General features: G+C 39.8%; 2 protein-coding genes across 2 annotated transcripts in view; one reads left to right on the forward strand and one right to left on the reverse strand.

Moving 5' to 3' along the window:
- LOC5575881 (irregular chiasm C-roughest protein) overlaps positions 1-20,609 on the reverse strand; it is a 520,731-nt gene that overhangs the window by 79,482 nt on the left and 420,640 nt on the right. Inside the window, 7 exon segments of the mRNA XM_021847997.1 lie at positions 1,871-2,045; positions 2,048-2,248; positions 2,250-2,463; positions 2,465-2,524; positions 5,702-6,084; positions 6,616-6,767; positions 6,831-6,996. Coding sequence (XP_021703689.1) covers positions 1,871-2,045; positions 2,048-2,248; positions 2,250-2,463; positions 2,465-2,524; positions 5,702-6,084; positions 6,616-6,767; positions 6,831-6,996 — 1,351 coding nt within the window.
- On the forward strand, positions 13,894-16,207 carry LOC110677160 (putative nuclease HARBI1). Its single transcript, XM_021847989.1, has 4 exons — positions 13,894-14,579; positions 14,638-14,777; positions 15,303-15,480; positions 15,543-16,207. Exons 1-4 carry the CDS (start codon positions 14,388-14,390, stop codon positions 15,987-15,989), a joined length of 957 nt encoding a protein of 318 aa, XP_021703681.1. The 5' UTR covers positions 13,894-14,387; the 3' UTR covers positions 15,990-16,207.

Below are 20,609 nucleotides of genomic sequence, written 5' to 3' on the forward strand. Positions count from 1 at the left end.
GTATGGAACAACATTTTGATTCAAATGCCGAACACTGTGTTGATTCTGTCTCATATTCCGAACACCTTGATTCAAATTCCGAACAGCACGAATAAATCGTATTCAAATGAATAATTTCGCAAATAAATTTATCTGAGCTGATTCTACTGGTCTCAAACTAGAGAATCATCACTTCTCCCGTGATATAAATTATATTGGAGACGATAAAATTGAATTGCAATTGATTGCCATTTCCTTGTTATTTGGTGACATATTTCAGCGAAACATTTCAACCAAATCTCCATACAAAAAGCGAGTGTTCGGAATATGAGTCTGTTCAAAATTTGAGACAAAACGGTAAATAAGCCCGGAGATCGTTCGGAATTTCGGGAAGTATCCGTAGCGTCCTCGGAAACGATGCGGCCACTGTGTCAACTGTAATAGGATTTTTAAAAGCTATCAAGCTGTACGAACAAATCTGATCCAACACTCCATGCCAATAGCCAAGAGCAACTTCATATTGCTTTTGCAGCTTTATCGAGCTTCCGAATGGGAATATAAATTAGCAGATGTCCACCGCCAATCTCGGAGACTACACTCCATTAGGTTATCAAATTTTCTCAAAAAGGGAGTTATGCGGTGCGAATTTTCAATCAGGATATTTCAATTTAATAGTTGTTGCATGTATAGAAACGACGGGACGACTTCCAGCGAGTCAACTAAAATAGCTTTACTCTATGTTTGTGCGAGACCCCTTGGTTGGGCTCGAAAGGGGCACCCTCTTAGGATCCTCTTCTTTTTTGTAGAGGTACTATCTGACCTCTTCTGACGAGTGTTGAACTAGCTGTAAGTTGAAAAACACTATAATAAAGAAAAAAAAAACGCTTTAGCATATTATAATTGATTGCGATGCTGTACAGATGTATGGTTCACTTAGGTAAAATGTGTTCTGCATTATTGAAACTCTATCTGATGAGATATTCCCGTTTTAATCCATCTCTGATCCATATCTGTGTGCTATCCATAACTGTGGGTATGTACATTCTGTTCACCACTTAAAAAGCATGGACTGGTTTTAGTTGGCCGTTGGTGGTGTGGCACGCACGCACCCACACATCCTTAAATATCTTTTCATTGGTCTGGTTGCAAATTTATCCATCGTAACATAAAATTATATAAACTAAAACAAAATAAATTCGTGAATCTTTCGTAAGTTAGCAAGCTAAATGATTTGCAAAAAGCCCACAAACTAGTGTTCCCGGCAAACTTTGTCTTGCCACCAAATAGCCTGTTGTAAAACGTCATGTAATCTACTATACAAAATGACACATTAGTCTTCTCTCGTTTTCCTGATTAGTCCGAAGACATTCTTGAAAAATTACAAAATATTGTGTGTTGATACAGCAGAAACAGGTCTAATGTAATTTGATTTCAGAGAGTGAAATTTACAAAAATAGATTCTTTTTGTAAATTGTTTAGGTTACATGCTTATAATGGGTTCACCAATATGAGCGAACATTGACAACACACTTGAATAATAACGATATGTACCGATTGAGACCTGATTTCAGCGAGAATCGTTCTGTTATCCTTATTTGAAAATTCAAGCCTTATTTGAGAGATATTAAATAAAACATACTTCAATTTAAGCTCGAAATAGGAACTATATTTGAGGAATGCGTATTAGATTAGGCCATAAAAATAATCTTAATGCAATACACTTCAACGAATTATCCAAAACCTGATATTCTTTTTCATCTTGGGTTTAATTAATGATTTCACAAAAGTTACAACAACTATTGATTGCACACGTTCAGCTACCATTCTTCATTCTCACATTCAATCAAACACATGCACATCGAAAGTTTCGAACCACAGAGCAATTACCTACCTTTCGAAACGAAATCAATTTCCACAAAGTCGATCCCGTAATCATTTATGACGGTGCAATTGTAGCCACCAAAGTGCTCCTGCTGGCTGTTGTAGATGATTAACGTTGACTTGACACCTTCCGGCAGCACACTCTCTACGATGCTGTAGCCTGTTTCGTGGCTAGTGTTAATTTTCGTGACCATTGTGCAAGCCAGATGATATGTTTCGCCTGTGGAATGGAAAACGCTTCACACTCCAGTTGACCGGTGTCGGTAATCGTTCCAAACTGCTGCCGAGGTGAGATGATACTGGGTGGTCCCTTGAGATAGACGGTCGCTTCCGTTTCTATCTCTGGGAAACCAAGAACAGAAGCTTTGCACAGATACCGACCGGCCGTTTTCATGGGTCACCGTAATGGTAAGGTTGGCTAGCGAGGATACAGCACGACCGGTTTCATCGTGAATCCAAACAATATCCGCCACGGGATTACTATCAATATCGCAGGACAAAGTCACCACCATATTTAGGTCAGCCTCGACGGATTTCGGCAAGGTGCGAAAGGTAGGCCTGTAGTGCACATTGAGTGTTTCGCTTTCTTCACTTTTCCCCAACATTCCGTGCCTCACACTCGACAATAGCATTGTGAAACTTTTTTGGAAATGTTCGATATAACCTGCGAGGGAGATATTTGGAAAATTGCAATGAATTGTTTGGGTTAGGATACTTGCACCAAGAGTATACGATATTGCGATACGAAATGAAACGATAAAAGTAAGTAAAACGTTTTTAATACTTTCTTTCTTTGGCTGATCCTGCCATATAATTTTCATAGCAGGATCACGAGTGCGTTGAAAATGCATTCACCTCGCGTTTTTTAAGACGGATCAAGAGTTTTAAGATCTATGTTTATAATCGCGGATTCGAGGTAGTGCTTTGTGAAGCCCAAGCAGGACAGTTCGGTTTTGGCGTCGTCCGATTGATTTAGCTGACGGATTCGCGCGTTTTCGTTGCCGGAGAATTTTTTTTCCCCCTGTTTTGGAGCGTCTTGCTGGGTAGTGCTTTGTGAAGCCCAAGCAGGACAGTTCGGTTTTGCGTCGTCCGATTGATTTAGCTGACGGATTCGCGCGTTTTCGTTGCCGGAGAATTTTTTCCCTCCTGTTTTGGAGCGTCTTGCCTGGGTAGTGCTTCGAGAAGCCCAAGCAGGACAGTTCGGTTTTGCGTCGTCCGATTGATTTAGCTGACGGATTCGCGCGTTTTCGTTGCCGGAGAATTTTTTTTCCCCCTGTTTTGGAGCGTCTTGCTGGGTAGTGCTTTGTGAAGCCCAAGCAGGACAGTTCGGTTTTGCGTCGTCCGATTGATTTAGCTGACGGATTCGCGCGTTTTCGTTGCCGGAGAATTTTTTTCCCCCTGTTTTGGAGCGTCTTGCTGGGTAGTGCTTTGTGAAGCCCAAGCAGGACAGTTCGGTTTTGCGGTCGTCCGATTGATTTAGCTGACGGATTCGCGCGTTTTCGTTGCCGGAGAATTTTTTTCCCCCTGTTTTGGGAGCGTCTTGCTGGGTAGTGCTTTGTGAAGCCCAAGCAGGACAGTTCGGTTTTTGCGTCGTCCGATTGATTTAGCTGACGGATTCGCGCGTTTTCGTTGCCGGAGAATTTTTTTCCCCCTGTTTTGGAGCGTCTTGCTGGGTAGTGCTTTGTGAAGCCCAAGCAGGACAGTTCGGTTTTGCGTCGTCCGATTTGATTTAGCTGACGGATTCGCGCGTTTTCGTTGCCGGAGAATTTTTTTCCCCCTGTTTTGGAGCGTCTTGCTGGGTAGTGCTTTGTGAAGCCCAAGCAGGACAGTTCGGTTTTGCGTCGTCCGATTGATTTAGCTGACGGATTCGCGCGTTTTCGTTGCCGGAGAATTTTTTCCCCCTGTTTTGGAGCGTCTTGCTGGGTAGTGCTTTCGAGAAGCCCAAGCAGGACGGTTCGGTTTTGCGTCGTCCGATAGAGTTTGTTGACGGTTTCGCGCGTGTTTTCGTCGCCGGAGATTTTTTTTTTTTTTTTTCCCTTTGTTTTGGAGCGTCTTGCTGGGTACGTATTTGGGAAGGCCCAAGCAAGACGGTTTATTTCGGGACGCCAAGAAGTTTTGCTGTCAGTGTCAGTTTTGTGTTCAGTCGAGAATGGATGGCCAACTGGTGAGTTCGTTTCATGCTTATGATAACACATATTTTCTTGAAAGCGTAACTTTTATGTAATATTAAAACAAACTTTGTATGGTTTGTCACTATAGGTGTCGGCATTATGCTTTTTTCTTATACAATTTGAATATACATATATTTTTCTCTTTTTGACATTATTAAAAATTATCCTTTGAATTGTTCGACATTGTGAATGTTGACGTATTTTCTAAAACTTCTACCATATCGAGACAAAATGCACAGTAATACTCATATGTAATTTTCAAACAAACTATGTATGGTTCGTCACTACAAGTGTCGGCATTATTCCTGTTTCATATAAGTTAAAATATATACATGTAATTTTCAGTTTTCGTCATTAATAAAAACGTCTTTTGAATTGTTCGACATTATAGATGTTGACGTAATTTTTCCAAAAACTTCTCGAGACAAAAATACAAAACTAGCTTTAAATACAAGTCGTATATTTCCCCCTTGTCCATGGATCGCATCACCCGACCAGAGGTGACTCCCAGATCTTTTCCTTCCTCACTAATAAACACCCTTCCCGTGGTGATTGTGGAGATGCAGAGGTATTCTCGGTCTCTAGAAGCAACAATCATTACACCCTAACATTCCTTCCCCATCCCAACTGACTGTAAGGACTTGGCCGGCGCCGTTATTGATCAATAATATTAGATCTGCTAAAATTGCACTTCGAGAGTAAGCGGAAACTCCCATCCCTTATTCATTTGGATCGTAGTGCAATTCTTACCAGTTCCGATCAATCACGGAGTAGCAACCATTGACATGTACAGTCAGTTTATGCTATGCTATGCTATGCTATGCAAAACACCCCTTTCTTTTTACCTTTATTTTTGTAATAAAAAAACTTTGAATGGTTGGACACTACAAGTGTAGACTTCCGAAAGGTTCACTTTATTCAACAAACTTTGGATGGTTCGTCACTGTAAGTGTCGGCATAAGAATAGGAGTGTTAGGAATGTTTCATTTAGGTATTTGTTCAACAAACTTTGAATGGTTCGTCACCCCAAGTGTCGGCATAATCATGTTTATATCTCACAAATAATTATTTATCATGGTCTAATTGCTTATCAAAGTGAATCCTGTGACCCAACGATCCTCCCCATTAACAAACATCCCTCCCAGTAACCTTTGTGGAGATGCAGAGGCAAACACGGTCTCCAAATAGCAAAGGTTACACACTAACATTCCTTCCCTCAATCCCACCTGACTGCAAGGACGTGGCCGGCGCCGTTATTGACCCTGTATAAATAGAGGCACTGAATTATGCACACTGAAGAAGATTATGGCCAATCCCAGTCAAACTTCTAGTTGATTCTTTGTGCATTTTCACTGACTTCGGTCAATCACGGAATAGCAACCATTGATATGTGTAGTCAGTCTAAGCTAAGCTAAGCTAGCTATGTTTATAATCGCGGATTCGAATTTTACTTCACATTTTGGTATTGCAACGCCTCTTGCTATAACAATGGAATTAGTTTATGTTTCGAGGAAATTATAAATATAAAGTTTTGTTTGCAAATTGCAAATAAATGTTTCATATATATTCCAATCGCCCTGTAAAGAATTGAAAGTGGAGCTGATAGGTTAAAAATCGCTTGAAACGGTATTTTGCGGAATCATTTGATATATCGCACACCCTTAGATCACATCAGTATTACTCTTACCAATTCCGTGGAGAAGTTTCCGTTCACCATCTCGTGTCCTATGTACCACTTGTAGGATACCTCCGGTGGGTTGGCATCTGCATGACAGCGAAACCGAACGTCTGTGCCTTCCACAATCCTGTCGCCGCTAATTATCTTGACGCTCACTTTCGGTGCATATTTAACTTCTAGCTTTAGCCTAGCTGAACGATACGTACGGTCAGCGGTATTTTGTGCCTGACAGGTGAAGATGGTGTTATGGTGTTCCTTTTTGGGCGTCAGTTTCAAAATTGATTTGGCCGTAAAACGACGTGCGTCCGGTAACGCCTCCTTCATGTACTCGATTCCTTTCACCAGCACGTTCCCCAGGCCATCGATCCACGTGATCTGTAGTAGGTGAGTTTAAAATGTTTGTGGATATTTAGATTTATTATACTAATAGTTTTATATGAAACTAAAAAAAGATAATGTGCCTAAGGACGGAGAATTCTTCTTCGGCTACTCAGCTTAGTGTTCTTATGAGCACTTCTACAGTTATTAACTGAGAGCTTTCTTTGCCTTAGTAGCCATTTTTGCATTCGTATATTGTGTGGCAGGTACGATGATACTCTATGCCCAGGGAAGTCAAGGAAATTTCCATTACGAAAAGATCCTGGACCGACTGGGAATCGGACCCACACACTTTCAGCATGGCTTTGCTTTGTAGCCGCGGACTCTAACCACTCGGCTAAGGAAGACGGAGAATATCCATTTTTAAAAGACCCTAAGCCATTAAAATAAATTAGCACTGGGAATGTTAAATCTAGGTAAATATGAGTTGCCAGCCAGAAAAATTTATGCTGAAGACTAAAATGATGATGTAGCCTTTATAGCTACATTGTAAATATAGTTTGATTGAAATATCAGTGCTATCATTACCTCTGCTGCTGGCCTTCCTCCAATCGAAACGCATTCTAGCTCAATCTCTCGATCCTCAGTCGTAACCATAAAATCGCCTTGTACTATTTTCGGTGGCTCAGGTGGAACCAGCACCATCAGAGTTGCAAAGCGCGATCTAATCCCAGGAGTTCCTATCCAGATGAACAAAGAGGTTTAATTTCCTCCAATCAGTGCTCAGTACTAGTCCGACTTACCAAATTTCCCCGGTCCAACCTGACATTGGTACTTGGCGTCGTCGTCAAGCATAACCGGAAAAATGTCCAAGGAAAAATCTCCTTCCTCGTCGCTGCCCACCATCGAGTAACGCTCGAATCCACTCAGATTCCGGTGAGTTCCCAATCCAAAGTCATCCTTCGTCCACTGAAACAAAGCAGAGATAAATCATTACGCACCGTCTTCGGTGTTGTCGTTGCTGTAGCCGTAACGATAACCTTTAACATGCCATCTTTTAGCTTAACACACAAATAGGCACATATCTAAGTGAGAAGTGAGAGATGCGGCACAGGAGAAAACTCCAGGAATTTGATTGATCGTCTCTCTTTATTACACGTTTACATCTTCATTACCGTCATCATCGTCGAGGATAGAATAGAGCCCGTTGCTGTTAGCTGACAACGGCCGCTGTCTTTCCAGACGATAGGTTGGTGTCTGTTGAGAAGCCAACAGATGCGATTAATAATCCATTCATGTATACAATCCCATGTAGGAAAATGTCCTTTGGACAGATGTGTTCAAACGTACGTCATTCACAAATCGTCAGACATATTGAAAGACAGGATTTGTTTTAATGCATTTAGCATCCAAATTGGCTAGCCTAAAATATAGTTTGAAGATCACGAGCTTGTTACTCAGACAAAGTTTCGATTTTCTGTTAGTTAGTAGATACCGACATACCATATATTTGTTACATTTGGCTTAAATGCCCTCAAAGTAATTAAAAAAAAAAAAAAAAATTCTAGCATGAGCCCTAGAAAACCTCTTATCGTCACAACATGTCTACTTGAACGTTTTAAATAAAGTGATTTTGGTCGGTGACTATTATTAGTTGAATTTTGGAAGCATTATTAGAAATCTTAAATTTTTGCAAGTATGAAGACAAAAAGTCCAAACTTTTTGCAATCTACTACATATGACACGCAGGCTTCGTCCTTTGGCGGAGAGGCCAGTATCATCCGCAAACAAAGATTTTTGACTTCCCTTAGGTAACTCAGGTAACTATGTGAAAATATTGTATGGTCCAAAAATGCTGCCTTGAGGAACACCAGTTTTTACATATACCACTGGTATATTATGTTATACCAGCTGCCATACAATTATACCAGCCCTACACCTTCCCGCATGAACTGGTGTAGATGTAGGGGTATATCCGGTCTACAGTGGGAGCCAGTTTTTCAATTTCTCCCCTTCCCCTAATTGGCCTGCATTCTGACGTGGCTGACGTGGAACACCGCTAGCGTATGACGGCTCACACGTAGTAGCATTTCCGAAAGAACTTGAAACTATTGAGAACCAGAACTACAGGTCCAAAGCCCTGATAAAAGTGGATGGTTGTGATGGCTATGACCGTGGTCATCATATAAAGAACAAACGGACAGACACGATGTAGGTAGCGCAACCCTGGTTAGGTGACCTATCAAAGATTCTTCACCAACCAAGAAAGGCAAAAAATAGAGCAAACGGATTGATTTTACGGCAACAGACCCGGCAACGAATAAAGGACAACGATTGGAAAGATGGATCTTGGAACGTGAGAACTTTCAATGAACCCGCGCAAGTTGCGCTCCTGGCCCGTGAATATCGGCGTGAACGTGGCAGCTATTCAGGAAATACGCTGGCCGAAAACCGGAGAACGTGGATTCCGACCAAGGAACCCCATCGCCAACACTTCATTCAAGTACCACATCTACTACAGCGGTGGCGACAGAGCAGAACATGGAGTTGGCTTCATATTCATTGGGAAGCAGATGAAGCGAATCTTCAGCTACAGCCTGATGAGCATATATGCGCTAACGAACAATTAGCCCGATGACATGAAGGGGCCCAGATAGCCGTAGCGGTAAACGCGCAGTTATTCAGCAAGATCAAGCTGAGGGTCGTGGGTTCGAATCCACCGGTCGAGGATCTTTTCGGGTTGGAAATTTTCTCGACTTCCCAGGGCATAGAGTATCTTCGTACCTGCCACACGATATACGCATGCAAAAATGGTCATTGGCATAGTAAGCTCTCAGTTAATAACTGTGGAAGTGCTCATAAGAACACTAAGCTGAGAAGCAGGCTCTGTCCCAGTGGGGACGTAACGCCAGAAAGAAGAAGAAGACATGAAGGATGAGTTCTATGAGAGCTCGGATAAGACCTACGCAGAGTGCCCAAAACAAGATGTCTAGATAGTCATCGGTGATGCAAATGCGCAGATCGGGAAAGAAGATTTCTTCCGACCCGTCATTGGAATGGAATGCCTCCATTCCGTTACCAATGATAATGGTCTGCGGCTAGTAACCTTTGCTGCTGCTAGAGGGATGGCAGTACCTACTTCGCTCGAAAGAATATCCGCAAACACACCTGACGACACTCGAGTGGCAACGCCTGCTCCCAAATAGACCACGTGCTAGTTGATGGGTGACATTTCTCAGATATCATGGATGTCAGGTCCTTCCGAGGCTTTAATTATCAACTCGGACCATTATCTCGTTACAGCTAAAATTCGGGCGCGGTTATCCAGCGTCACGAGTTCCAGAACAGACAGAACGCTGCGCTTCAATAGACAACGCTAGACGAGCAGTTGGAGACGTTGACAGCCTGTGGGACCCTATCCACGAAGCTGTGACCACAGCGGCGCGGGAAGTGATTGGCACTGGTCAATGACGAAGACGAAACGACTGGTTCGATGAAGAGTGCCAGAGAGTGACAGACATGAATTCTTGCCGTATGCTTGTGGCCGGTACCCGACAGAACAGAGAGCGGTATAGAGCAGCGAGAGCCGAAGAAAAGCGAATCTACCGCAGAAAGAAAAGGCAGCACGAAGAAAACGTGGTAGGTAGCTGAAGTTCAAGAAAGCATGAACCGGAACGATATGCGGAGATTTTATGCAACGGTCAATGGTGCGTGGCACAATAACGTACCAGTGCCCGCCATGTGCAATGATTGAGAAGGGAATTTGCTGACCGATAAAACGGCGGTGGCTGCCAAGAAGGAGCACTTTCAGCAATTGTTGAACGATGAAAATGGAAATGTAGGGAGGAACAGGATGAACATTGATGATGACGATCAAGCTGTGGACCCACCGACCATAGGAGAGGTTAAAAAGGCTATCAGCGAGCTGAAGAACTGAAAGGCTGCTGGGAAGCACGAGATCCCGGAAGAGCTTCTCAAGCACGGAAGTGAGCAGCTTTATCAGTCGATCCACCGAGAACTTCTGAAGGTATGGGAGGACAGCTGGTTGGATGGCCTCATACGCCCAATCTACAAGAAAGGGCAAAGACTGGAGTATGCTAATTACACAGGAATTACCCTGCTGAATTCGGTGTACAAATCTCTGTCGCGTATCCTGTTTAACAGACTGAGACCGCTCGAGGAGTCCTTCGTTGGCGAATACCAAGTTGGTTTTCTTGAGGGCCGTTCGACAACGGACCAGATTTTTATATTGCGAATGATCCTAGATAAATTCCGGGAGTATAACTTGCAGACTCACCATCTGTTTATTGATTTCAAGGCGGCGAACGACTCAGTGAAAAATGAGCTGTGGCAGATAATATCTTAACATGGTTTTTCGGCGAAACTAATTAGGCTGATACGTGCTACGCTGGATGGTTCGAAATCAAGTGTTCGGATGGCAGACAAGGTGTCAACCTCGTTCGTTACGTTAGACGGGCTGAAGCAGGGAGACGCACTTTCGAATTTACTGTTCAACATTGCACTCGAGGGTGCTGGCGTGGAGAGAAATGGCACTATTATCACAAGGTCACACATGCTCCTTGGCTTTGCGGATAATATAAACCTGAAAGAGGCATTCGTAACTCTGAAGAAAAAGACAGCGAGAATAGGCCTGACCATTAATTCTACCAAAACGAAGTACATGGTTGCAGGTAAAGATAGAGTCAGATTTGGTGGTGTAGGTGCTGAGGTAGTGTTTGATGGGGATGTGTTTGAAGTTGTTGAAGAATTTGTTTACCTTGGAAAAAAGTGAAAAGACGTGTTGAGGCTGCGAATAGGGTTTTTTACGGACTACGTAACCAACATATTTTATTTATTTATTTATTTACTTAGGTCCCGCAGCTTGCAAACGGAAACAAAATTCGCCCTGTATAAAACATTGATTCTTCCGGTGGCTCTCTACGGGCACGAAGCGTGGAGGTTGAAAGAGGCAGACCGGAAAGCTCTCGGTGTTTTCGAACGTTAAGTGCTGCGGACAATACTCGGTGGGAAACTCGAAAATGGTGTATGCAAGCATGGGAAACATTCACTCGAATATTGCATTTCTCTCGCTCACATCCACAAGCGGTCAAGAGCGAGATTGCCGTTTCTCCGACCAAGCTGAGTGTTTCAATTTCCAATGCGCTTTCTTCTTGTTCGCCGAGCGACAAGTTAGACAAAAACGGAAACAGAATGATTCACTACTGACTCCTTGTGTCGAAGGCATCCGATTGCTGTAGCGAACGATTCTTTACATTCCGATTCCGCACGAGTGGCATTCGTATTTGAGAGCTGAAGAGCGTTCACTGACTGGTAATACACAAGGCGAAATGTTTCAGTGAACGCAAAATCTGTACATTTCGCAGGAAGCTTTCAGTGATCGAATGGCGAACGCGTTCTTTCGTGTCTCCAATTTAAGAGAGGATAGGTGCTCTTTAATAACTCTCAGTTAATAACTGTGGAAGTGCTCATAAGAACACTAAGCTGAGAAGCAGGCTTTGTCCCAGTTGGGACGTAACGCCAGAAAGAAGAAGAAGAAGAAGGTGCTCTCTCCGCTCCGTATAAGGACTGTTCATTTTATAAAGTGGACACCTTGTGAATGCTGTATCTTTCTTATTAATCAATGAAATTTCAATCGGTTTTTTGCACATCGTTCGACTAGTATTGTACAATGTTGTGATAATAATAATTTTCCGAAATAATTAAATTTCACACGAATATGGAACAACGATTAGATCGGTCGATTTTTTGAGGTTATCAAAATCAATGATTGTAAGAAATTGGCTGGAAAATTCGATAATTTATATTTTCTATTTTGTTCTTCGAAAGCATCATCAATCAGAAGCCTGATGGAAAAAATCAAGTTATTTTTGGAGCAACAATTTTACAGATATAATAAAATCAATTTTCCCGTATATTTTTTTAAAGATTTTTTTTTTAAATTTGATGGGAATTGATATGAGTAGAATTTTTTGTGTAAAAGTACGTCCTGACGGAAGTCCTAGTATAGTATTAATATGAAAAATAACTTACGCCTTCATAGAGTTACTTAGTAATTCCCCACGTCACATTCAAAGCACAACAGAAACACAATTGCTTTATTCTTAGAAGACCTATCAAAGTACATTGACAATCATCAAAATTGGCAACACTGCTGTAATAAAATCGATTTTATTTTCCACATATTATTTTCATAATATGTTATTCTGAGATTACCAATTGAAAAATTCGGAAAAAATGTTTACAATTTGCTGTAGATCGATAAATATGCGTACATGATTTTAAAAGTATGAGACTTTTTAGTAAAACTACCATAAACAGTAAAATTCATAGTTGAGACTGCGGTTTAATCTCACGATTTAGCTTTCGTTTATACTAATATAGTTTCTTCAGTAATCCAAACTAGTTTTGAACACGCTTTTTACTGTTCTCTTTTGCTGGGAGTGAAAGGATGGTGTATCAGCAAATTTGGCCATAAATGGGTAAATCACTAAAGTTACCTAATGTCATTGAATGGTGGAATATAATTGATATTTTTAAAGCTTTACCTTTAGTAGTATAGTAAAGGATACAAACATACAATTTGTTCATAAAAATAAGGATTTTTGTTTTGCGAAAAAATAATGTTAAACTTTGACGGACAGTTTTTTTTAAGAGTTTTTGGAAAAACTATTTAGCTCTTAAACCAAAAGCATTTTCAAAGATTTTATATTTTTATAGCATTTTAGAATAATAGGTCAACGATACCCAGAAAACCGATTACGATTTTATCAATAAATAAAAAAGATATAGCATAAACAAAGTGTCCACTTTATAAAATGAACAGTCCTTATCTTCTCATTTTCGGTTTATCTCAATCGTTAACGATTCGTCGGGATTGCGCTCACCCTGGTAGCGCTCGGCAGTCATTGAACATTCGGTGGCAGCAGATACTTTGCAGATATTTTATCGGTAGCGTTCGGGTGAGTGAGTGAATTTTCCCATGCTTGGGTGTATGGCGCAGACGCATGAATCACGAGTTATATCAAATGTACAAAGATTCGAATATTATCAAGCGTGTAAAATACGGCGGACTTCAGTGCGCTGGTCACTTAGTGCGAATGTCGGAAGAAAGAATTGCGAAAATAATATTCAGCAGGGAACCATGTAAAGGTTGGCGGCCTCGGGGAAGACCACGAATACACTGGCTGTACGCAGTGGAAGAGGACCTGGCGACCCTAAACGTTCGGGGCAACTGGAGAAGTTTTGCCCAAGACCGACGAAGATGGAGCTCTACAATATACCCGGCAATGGCGTGACGCTACGTTGTAGCCATCAAGTCTAGGTAAGGTGGGTAGGTATCTGACGTGGCAGGCGCCATTGTTGCCTAAAAATAGAAGAAACATCAGCAAGGGTGGCCGATCAAGTTCAAGGTAATGGTCAAGTTAGATAATTAAACAGCTCGTCGGTATTAATATTTTTTTTTTAATTCCAAACAAGTTGAAGATATTACATTAACATTGAATTGTCAATAATTACTTTGCGAACTGTTGAAACGAATTTTATTGTTTCAAATGAAAAAATATACACAAAGCTTGTGCTGTTTGGGAACACCTGCTACTGCAAAGTTCAATCCTTTATCGAAAACCCGGGTGGACTTGGAGACGTTTCTTCTGCGTACTGTACTGCTGGTCAACTGGGAACTATGTGGGGTCATGGTGTGGACAAGAAGACACACAGCTCATCAATTATTCATAAGCATATAGATCATGAATATATGATGTTTGAGGCTGAGACATAGGGTTATAATTTCAGATGGAATTCGTTCCAAGAATATACACTGGCTCAGTGCTCGCCGGTAGGGCCGATGTGACAAGTAGTCCACTAACTGACGTCTTCCCACTAACTGTACGATTGTGACCCGGCCCATAAGACATCCAAGCGACTAATTGAACTCGTAAATGGTGTGCTGCCAGGTTCCGGTTTGCTTGGGGTGAGAATTTTCTGTCTGATTTGCCGGATGTCGGATGCGGCTTGATTATGATAAATCGACAGATTTCTATTTCACCATGCTTGAGTACGGAGACGAAGATTTGCTTGACAGTTATGTGGGATACCTTCAATCAGTTTTTCTACCCTTCGGAATTAAAATAAATATCTATTTTACATGACTTGGGAATCATCAATCAAATAATGTTTTTGTTCAGTTCCAACCTAGGTTCGCACTAGTTCCAACCTAACTGCTGTCAAAACGTTTTTTTATTCGCTCAGGTTGGACCTAGTTCACCAATACAACTGCATTCGAACTGTCAAGATTGGAACAACAACATCAGTTTTCGGTGCAAACCAAAATACAATCCATAATGCAAAATATTGCACTTGCGGTTACGCTAGCTGCTTCTGCAGTCGAATTATTAGAATCAGAATCTGAATCAGATTCTGACTCGGATTTTGAAAATTTGTTCTTATCAGTTATTTCGGAAAAAACGAGGATTAAACGGAAACGTGTGGGTAATTTTGTGAACGACGTGGTGGAGAAGTACACGGATGAAGAGGTAGTATATGCATTTATTTATTCATATAATTTAAGTACAAATATCATTTTCATTCTAGTTTAGACGAAACTTCCGGCTGAAAAAAGCAACAGCTGAAATGATTCTGGAGAGATTTGCGCAATCTGGATTTTACCATTCAAACACTGGTAGAGGACGTAGGAATGTTCCTGCAAAGGAGCAGATGTATGCTTTCATATGGTGAGCATGTCAACCGAAAAGTATTTGATTATCAAGATCAAAAGAGCGAAAAGAGCAGCTTATAGATATATAATTATATCAAGAGTGTTCTAGAATAAGGGCGTATATAATATTGAATTTTGTTCTTGATCTTGCCATGACAGCTTGACACACGTGGGTTTATTCTCCAACTCAGATGAGGTAAGGCGAGTCGAATGAGGTGAAATTTGAATTAACATTTGGACTTATACTACGAGAGGCGTAAAGTGAGAGATGTCGGTCTCGTATAGTGTGGTTACATGACACGACTCGAATGTAGTGACTCGTCATATAAATCAAATCAGGTCTCACTTCATTCGAGTCGAGTATTGTCACCTCGCTGTATGAGACCTGAATTTCACCTCATGCCACTCGTAGATTAAGCCCAATTAGTCGTCTCACGTCACTCGAGATGTGAGTGACTTGCCTTGACTCATCCGACTTGCAGAATAATCCTGACCATCTTATCTTTATTCACAATTGATACACATATATGTATTATTTCAGGTTTAGTGCAAACAAAAATTCGTATCGAGAAATCAGTAACCTGTTCAATTTGTCAGAATCGTCTTTTTATAAATCCCTCAATTATGTTCTGGATTTCTTTTACGATTTGTCAAAATCTGTAATACGATTCCCGGAATCAGAACATGAAAAAGAAAAAATCGCATCTGATTTCCGAGGTGTAAGTATGATATAAGATAAACTTTATGTAACTGGCTAATATTGTTTTATAAAATTCTGCAGATTGCTGGGTTTCCTAACGTAATCGGATGTATTGACGGCAGTTACATCTATATTAGAAAGCCCGCTAATAAAATACGTTCGACGTATGTTAATCGCCACGATTTGCTCTCAATGACGCTTCAGGGAATATGTGACGTGAACAGAAGATTTTTAGATGTCTGTGTTGGCTCTCCCAGCAGAATACATGATTCAAGGGTTTTTTCTCTGTCACCAATCAGCGAGGAGATATCTGGGATTTGTCATGGTAAATATCATCTTCTTGGTGATGCTGCTTATCCGTTGCGCGAATATTTACTTACACCATTCAAAGATTATGGTAACCTATCGCACAAGGAAAGAAACTATAATCTAAAACATAGCCAAACACGTGTGAAAATAGAAAACAGTTTCTCAGTTTTTAAAAGGAAGATTTCGTCAGCTAACAAGGTTAGACTTTTTCCATGTTGAGAGAATGTGCAAGTTTGTTATAGCATGCTGTACACTTCACAATATTTGCATTGAACACAATGACATATATGACGATGAAGAAGATGATGATACCAGAATGGTTAATGATGTCCAAGCGTCTTTGGTTGGTACAACCGGGACCCAAAACACACGAAATGCTGCTTTGCGTCGATTGGGGGAAATTAAAAGAAATGAAATAGCAGAAGGTTTATTACAATAGAAGATCAATATATTCTTTTCATCAAACGATAGTAATCCATTGTCCAACATATTTGAACTAAGAAGATCAGAGATCCGAACATACCCGCTTTTAATATAATTTCGTTTCACCTACTACTTAACCTACTCAAAAAATATCTCATGTCTGTTGCGAAAACAAAAATAAATATCAATCAAATCAAGGTTTTTGTTGGCCACAACGCCAACAATGAAAACTTCCGAAGGACCAGTAGGCTGGCTGCCAACGATGACGCAATGTTCACAGAATCCACTCGGCAAATCCCTTTCACTGAATGGTACGTGTTTATTCTGGTTTTATTATCGATTTCGCTTGTCCATAATTTTCGTTCAGTACGTTTTTACCAAAACTCAAGCAATGATTTCTTTAAAGATGTATCCACTTATTCCTTAGGATTTCATACAGAATTGTCGTTCAGTTTTTCAATGATTCAAACCAAGAATTTATCTAAGGATGCATTTAAAGTTACTCCAAAGATTTCTCCTGACTCAGAAATTCTTCCTAAAAACTTTTCCAAGAAAGTTTCCCTAAGAAGCTACCTAGAATATTTGCCAGGAAATTATCAAGGACATTATTAAGACATTATTGAAGAAATCCTTTAAAACTCCTGAAAGTATCGCTATAATGAGTCCTGTAATAATATCTGATGAAAGTGCTGTAGAAATTCATGATAAAGATCATGATCAATGCGAAAATCTCTGAAAAACTTCCTAATTTCAGAGGAAGTCTTGGAGATTTTTGTAGATTAATTTGTAAGACAATGAATGAAAAAAATAATCAATGGAATCCCTGGATAAAATTCTGCTATATTTTCAGTTGGCATTCTTTGAAAACATTGAACGGATTCTTTGAAGGATGACAGATGGATCAACTAGGTCCGTGTTCTCAAAGAAAGCAAAGAAAAAAATGTCCCTCAAGGATTTTGTGTAAAAAATATCGTAAAAATTGCTGTAGTATTTGCTAGTGTGAAACCTCAAATAAAGAATTTTACTTGAAAATTTCCCCAAGAACATTATCGGAAGATCTAAAGGACTAATTAGTGGATGAAAAGTTGTAGAAATTTCTAGATAAATTTCTGGATGAACAAAATGATTGGTCAAATTTATTAAGTTCCTCTATAAAAGAAAGTTCTAAATTGATTTCTTGTAAGAATTCTGGAGCCTTTTTTTGGTAAACTGTTGATGAATTTATATGGAAATGGATAGAGATATAATTGAAAAATTGGTGTAGGAACTTCTTGAAAAAATTATTGTAATGTTTCATGGAAAACTCTTTAACAAATGCAATTAAAAACTTTGGAGTTGGAGATTTTCCTGTATGAGTCTCTGGAGGATCTGCTACAGTGACTAGTGGAAAATCAACGGAAAACTTGAATTGATAGAAAAATGTTTAAAGGAAATCCAGGAAGAGAATTTTGGATTTTTTTAGGGTATTCCCTAGGTAAATATTTCTCAATCAGAACTCACTGAAAGCAGAAGGAAAATAGTGAATCGAAACTACACTCCTTGGATCAATGCGCGTAAATGCTTGGTTTTGAGTTGAGTTGCAACTTTGAGGCTACGAACGTGCGTGAGTGAGTTGAATTAGGCTTAACAAGGACTTGCAAACCTTTATAAATGCCGATTAGCTATTTTCTACATTTATTCATAAATCGAACACAGAAGTCTAAAAAATGAATCAATATTTTTCATTCTACAAGTGGCGTGAGGTAAGCGATCTCGATTTTGTATAGCGTCCTTATTCAAGTCGAGTTTCGTCATTTCGCTATACGAAACCGAGATATTTTACCTCAATTCACTTGCAGAAAACCCAATTATTGCTTTTGAGAATGAAAGAGAAGGGTATCCTTAGGGTTCATTCTTAAATTTCATAACGGCAAGCATGACCTTTTTCAACACCCTCCCACCCCCTCGAAACGCATTTTGTATGAATATATTTCATGAGCTGTAACATTTTCAGGAAACCCAACAACCCTCTTTAGTGTAATGAAATCTGTGTATGGGCCCTTATAAGTTTGTTCGGAGAGAAAAATCATAGCAAGAACTGATAATGAGATTATGTATTTTTATTGCGAGTGAGTCTTTCTGTTTGTGATGGAATTTTCTTTACTAGTTCCTCCAGTATATTATTTAAACGATCCAGTTTCTCCATTTTTTCCTTGTGCTGCCTTGCTCTTTCAGCTCTTCTGTCTTCTTTTCTGTCACATTCAGCTCTATACTCCTCCATTATTTGGATAGTTACATCAGTATGCTTATTCGCTTTTTTCTTCGCTGGTGTAGGTGTTGCTGTTTCAGAATCCGATGCAATATCCTCGCTAGCCGACATAGCAGGTTCCGAAATTGCTGGCCTTTTTCGTCTTATAAAGGTTGGTGTCATAATTACTTCCGGTTCAATGGAGTCGTCAATTGCTGCGATTTGTCGCATTTCATTGTCATATGGCGAGGTTAAAATTGTCGATCCAGACGTGCGATTATTTTTCACTATGTTTTTATTTTTCTTCGACACGTTTTTTAAATCTGTTTTCCACTTGCAAGGCGGAAAAACGGACACCAAGATTCTCAAATATCTCTTGGGAAATGTTTTCCCACATCTCCTTTTTATTTTTGAATTTCTTCAGAGGGCCAACTTTATCAATATGTAGGATGTATTGGTTCAAGAGAAAACGTGTTTGTTCCTCATTCCACGTTGTTACGGTTTTTTGTTGAGGTCGATGGTCCTGGGCTGCAGACTTCTGCCGCCTCTTCGGCCGGTAACGAGTCTGAAACCAAACCGTAGAAATCGGCAACTTGACTGATATGCGCCTGCCCACGTTGTTATTTAAAAATAAAAATATTGGAAACATACGAACAACATGTAATTAGATTATCAAAATATTCAAAATTCTCTGCTCAAATTTCTGTTTGAATTTCACATTTTTTTCCTGAAGGAATTTTTCGACTAAGTCTTAGAGAAATTTCTCGAAAGGATGAAGTTACAAAAAGAATTTATGGAACCACTGAAAAAAATTATAAACTGTAGAAGAATTTAAAACCGAATTCTCGAAAGAATCTTTGAACACACACATCGAAAATTCTTTGTGATTTGCTTAACATATCTTGCAATAATTCCTGGGAATCAATTTGTAAAAAAATCAAGAGTAATTACTCTACGAATTATTTGGAGAAATTCTTTAAATAATCACTTATTAAACTTTGAGAGCAAACTAATCCTTTAAAAACATGAATCAATTCTAAAAGCAATCTCCGATGCATTCTTTGCAGGAATTTCTATAAAAAAATTCTGTAAGTTTCCTTGAAAACTTGCTAATTAAATCTCCGGAGAAATATTTTTCTTCTTTCTGGCATTATATTACAATTGGGACAGAGAATGCTTCTCAGTATTTGAATGAAAATTGAACTAATGTTTTTACGACGTTCCGATATATCGAACAACCGACTCCTTTTTGCTGTTCGTAAAAGTTCAATTTGATTTTTTTTGCTTCGTGTATCATTTTCTACCAATAATTCAATACACAAGGTTTATCATAATGATAAAAGATGTTGGCAAACATTTTTTTACCTTTGGTTTTTCATATGACTTGCTTCCGATATATTTTGTTTCGATATATCGGAAGAGTAAAATATCGTTAGGATTCCAAAACACAAAGTTATGTATTGTTCGTAGGTGTTAATTATGTTGGTGTTTCTTAACATCTATGATGATCATTATTCTGGCTGCCGCAAACGGGCTCACTTTCTGGTAAGAATGAGTCGATTTGACGTTTGGCTTGGGTCAGCTCAATAGTCCATTTCACGAAACGGCGACACTGATGATATTGCTGTTACTTTCACACGTTACAATACCGCCTATTGTCAAAATTTCATTCATCAAATAAGCGATCAGCTGTTCAAAAACGTCTCGTAAAATGGACTATATAAAACGACCTAAGCCAAATGTCAAATCCTTTGATCCCTACCAGAAAGTGCCTATTCGCGGCAGCCATTAGCGCTCGTAAAAAGCTGGAAAGAAATAAAAGTTCAGGCTAACATTGCAATATCGATTTGAGAAGTCACGAGCAGAAAAAGGAATTAGTTAATGAAAATGAAACGTCTGTATATCTAACCACTATCATTTTCAATCTGAGTTGCTGAACTGTTCGAAAAGTGAGGAAACAATAACAAAAAGACCAAACAAAAACTAAGACATTAAACCGAAACTTGTAGTTTTAAGCCTTCTATTAGGATTCATTAGAGAATCCAGCAACATATTTCTCCAATGATGTTTCTGTGAGTTGTTCTGGGAATTCCTCGTTGTAACCGCGGCGGACTTTGGGAGACCCTTTTTAAGCGGGAGTTGTTCTTTCACTTCGCGAAGCACACACGTCACGTTTACTATACGGACTA

This window comes from Aedes aegypti, chromosome 1 (assembly GCF_002204515.2).
Source record: "Aedes aegypti strain LVP_AGWG chromosome 1, AaegL5.0 Primary Assembly, whole genome shotgun sequence".
NCBI lineage: Eukaryota > Metazoa > Arthropoda > Insecta > Diptera > Culicidae > Aedes > Aedes aegypti.

Coding starts and splice junctions, on each gene's coding strand:
- LOC110677160 (XM_021847989.1), top strand. CDS start 14,388: ATGCAAAATATTGCACTTGCGGTTACGCTAGCTGCTTCTGCAGTCGAA. Junction 14,778..15,302: donor CAGATGTATGCTTTCATATG/GTGAGCATGTCA, acceptor GTATTATTTCAG/GTTTAGTGCAAACAAAAATT. Junction 15,481..15,542: donor TCGCATCTGATTTCCGAGGT/GTAAGTATGATA, acceptor AAAATTCTGCAG/ATTGCTGGGTTTCCTAACGT.